This window comes from Dasypus novemcinctus, chromosome 10, assembly GCF_030445035.2.
Source record: "Dasypus novemcinctus isolate mDasNov1 chromosome 10, mDasNov1.1.hap2, whole genome shotgun sequence".
Lineage (NCBI taxonomy): Eukaryota > Metazoa > Chordata > Mammalia > Cingulata > Dasypodidae > Dasypus > Dasypus novemcinctus.
This window is the reverse complement of record NC_080682.1, coordinates 90,169,895-90,173,949: the sequence shown is the minus strand read 5'-3', so window position 1 is coordinate 90,173,949 and position 4,055 is coordinate 90,169,895. Positions and strand designations below refer to the sequence as shown.

The 4,055-nt window shown below is 40.2% G+C and overlaps 1 protein-coding gene across 1 annotated transcript; it reads left to right on the top strand.

Moving 5' to 3' along the window:
- Positions 1–981: 981 nt before the first annotated feature.
- Positions 982–1,932, top strand: LOC131280305 (olfactory receptor 2AG2). The gene has a single exon (XM_058306412.1). It carries the CDS (start codon positions 982–984, stop codon positions 1,930–1,932), a length of 951 nt encoding a protein of 316 aa, XP_058162395.1.
- The last annotated feature ends 2,123 nt before the right edge of the window (positions 1,933–4,055 follow it).

Here is a 4,055-nt window from a genome sequence, read left to right as displayed (position 1 = left end):
AGATACATTGTAGATACTTAGTAAATGTTTATCAAATGAATTAAAGGGAAACTAGATCACATGAGCTTCTAACTTTAGGATTTTATGACCTTGCCATTTAAAGGTCTCAATTCAGAGTTAATCAGGATCAACAGAAGATAGTAGGAGTAGGTACAAATGATAAAAGGAAAAATGAAGAATTTAGTTGTGAATTTTTTCTCTTTTAGCATAACTTTCAACCCCCCCCCATTCAATTGTGAAAGATCTGTATTCAAAAAGAGTGAGCTAAGTAAACTCTGTCCTACACATCCTACAACTCCACTTCTTCCCCACTTCAACCCCTTCTTCCAGTTACTACCTCATGGGTTCAGGTGTCAGCGGGAGAAGCATCCATACATTTGTAAGGTAGAAGAATCACCTTTCCATACTCAAAGTCTTGCTGTGATTCCTAGGTAAAAGTGTGACTTTGGGTCCATTCTACCAGGTTTTTTGTAGCTCATACCTTTTACTGTATATCCTTGTAAGTAATGATGAACATCAAATCTAGAGAAAAATATATCAAAGAGCTTTATATAAACCTTTAAAAACTTAATTTGAATTCAGAGTATATTTTAAGCATATTAAAGTAAATTTTACACTGGATTTTAAACCAATGCCCAGTGTATTTCTTTATAATGAATAGAGGGATACTTTTATATATTTACAAAGATGTTTTCTTAGGCTGATTCTCTTGAATGCTTTATTTAAAGAGAATTCTAAATGTTTAGCTATTACCAATATGCCTCTTCCCCACATAGCTGGTTCTTTATCATAATTCAGTAAAAAGATTCAGATATTCAGAGATCAGAGGGCAAACTTACCTACAAGGGGAAAGAATTTCCCTCAGTAAGTTCCTATTGGCCACTTAGACTGACCTGCAACAATTCAAAGTAGGAGTGATCCCCATAGCAAGGCTTTCAATGAGAATTCATCTAGTTCTAGGTAACTAAAGGAACCAACAGAATGGAGCCAAGGAACTCTACCCTGGGAAGTGGCTTCCTTTTGATGGGGATTCTCAATGACAGTGGGTCTCCTGAGCTGCTCTGCTTCACAATCACAGTACTGTACATGTTGGCCCTGACCAGCAATGGCCTGCTACTCCTGGTCATCACAATGGATTCCCGGCTCCACGTACCCATGTACCTCCTACTTGGGCAGCTCTCGCTCATGGACCTCCTCTTCACCACTGTCGTCACTCCCAAGGCCCTTGTGGATTTTCTGAGCAGAAAAAACACCATCTCATTTGGAGGCTGTGCCCTTCAGATGTTCCTGGCACTGCTAATGGGCAGTGCAGAGGATCTCCTCCTGGCATTCATGGCCTATGATAGATATGTGGCCATTTGCCATCCTCTGAACTACCTGGTTCTCATGAGGCCAAGGGTCTGCTGGCTCATGGTGGCCACATCCTGGACCCTGGCTTCCTTGAGTGCTCTAGGACATACATTGTATACTATGCACTTCCCGTTCTGCAAAGACCTGAAGATCAGGCACCTGCTCTGTGAGATCCCACCTTTGCTAAAGTTGGCCTGTGCAGATACCTCAAGATATGAACTCATGGTGTATGTGACAGGAGTGATATTCCTCTTGCTCCCCCTTTCTGCCATTGTTGTGTCCTACACATTGATCCTCTTTGCTATGCTCCACATGGTCTCAAGTGAGGGGAGGAAGAAAGCGTTGGTCACATGCTCATCGCACCTGATTGTGGTTGGGATGTTCTATGGAGCTGCAACGTTCATGTACATCTTGCCCAGTTCATTCCACAGTCCCAAACAGGACAACATCATCTCTGTCTTCTACACGATTGTCACCCCAGCCCTGAACCCCCTTATCTACAGCCTGAGGAATAAGGAGGTCATGCGGGCCATGAGGAGGGTCCTGGGAAAATACATGTTGATGACCCACTCCACTCTCTAGGAGAGATCCATGGCTTCTACTCATCATTCTTACTCCTAAGCAGATTTCTTCTAAGAATCATGTACTCATAGTAATGCCACCATAGTAGTGTGAAATAATTATAAGTCTAATAGGTCATATGTCACATTCCATCAGTCTTTTATATAATATCTGTGAGATGATACACACCCATTGTAAAATATCCTTAAATTTTCTCATGTAGCTGGCGAGCATAAAGTCTTTAATATGCCCTGACTTGGGTCATATCAACCTGTGCTTGGAAGCCCATGTTGTGAAAGGAACTAGAAGACATGACAGCATGTCTTAGATTCACTCCGTGTTGGGTCATTGTCCTGACTTAGTTACTCAGTGGACATGGTGAGGGACTAAGTTTCAAATTCAGCATCATGCCGTAGTGTGAAACAATCCGAGTTTTGGACTGACCAAACTCCACTAGTTTCTTAACACCAGAGGAAGAGTTCTCCCCTTTGAACTGGATTTTTAGAATACTAATAGAGGGATGGAGGTTCAGAATATGTCCTGGACTTCCTGTTTATTAGGCAAAAGGTTGCTTGAGAAACTTATTGGAAAGAATTATGGTGAGGAGTCTGCTCTTGTACTCCAAACTGGAGGAGCAGTTAACATTGATGACATAGATAATGACAAACGCATAACTATATCGAGATAGTGAAAGAGGCTCAAAGAGACAGGGCCTGGCATTTGTACTTGGAAATTTTAAAAGTCAAGAGTGGGTCTAGACTCTACATGGATGATGGATGCAACTCTCCTGCTGGCAGCTGTAGGTACTCCTGGCTCCCTGGTGTGGTGGCCAACCCTCTTCTCCTCCCTGTCAGCTGGCCAGGGTAAGTCCAACAAACTAGAGGGTAGGAGCCACAAGTCTGCCCAGCACCATTTTTTAAAGAGACTATTTTGACAGGTCTTGGTAAGTTTGTCAGAAAACAGTTGACCACAAGCACGAGTGGATGTGGCTCAAGCGACTGGGTGCCTCCTTCCCACATGGTAAGTGCTGGGTTCAGTTCCTGGTGCCTCCTAAAAAGAAGATGAGCACACACTGAGTGCACACAATGAGCAGACAATATGCACAAACAACAAGGTGTGTGTGTGTGTGTAGAAATAAAGAAATAAAATAAATCTTAAAAAAAAAAACAGTTGTACATAGAGGTGAGGGTCTACTTCTGGACTCCCAATTCTATATCATTGATCAATGTGTTTATGTTTGTGCCAATACCATGCTGTTTTGACCACTTTAGCTTTGTAATATGTTTCAAGGTCAGGTGTGAGAGTCCTCACACATGGCTCTTCTTTTTTAACATATTTTTGGCTATTTGGGACTTTTCCCTCTCAACTAAATTTGTTAATTGCCCTTTCTATTTCTGTAAAGCAGACCATTGGAATTTTGGTTGGTATTACATTGATAAATCAGTTTGAATAGGATTGACATCATGATATTTAAACATAGAATGCTATCCATTTATTTATGTCTTTTGTGATTTCTTTTAACAAAAGTATTCTGTAGTTTTCTGAATATAGGTATTGTACATCTTTGATTAAATTGATTCCTAGATATTTGAGTCTTTTTGTTGCTTTGTAATTGTAATTGTTTTCCTGATTTCTCCTCAGATTGCTCAATACTAGAGTACAGAAACATTACTGATTTTTGCATGTTGATATTGTATCCTGCCACTTTGCTGAACTTGTTTATTAGTTCAGGTAGCTTTGTCATAGAAATTTCAGAATTTCCTAAATACAGGATCATGCCATCTGTGAATAGTGAAACTTTTACTTCTTTTTCTAGTACATTATAGAATAACAGTGGTGATGATGGGTATCTTTGTCTTGTTCCTGATCTTAGAGGGAAAGCTTTCATCCTTTCCCCATTGACTATGATGTTGGCTGTGTGGTTTTCATATACGCCCTTTATCGAATTGAGGAACTTTTGAAGTGTTTTTATCAAGACAGGATGCTGGACCTTGTCAAGTGCATTTTCTGCAATAATTGAGATGATCATCTATTTTTTTTCTGTCAATTTATTGAAGTGGTGTATTACATTAATTGATTTTCTTTTACTGAACCACCCTTGCCTACCAAGAATAAATCTTACTTGGTTGTGTTGTATAAGTCTT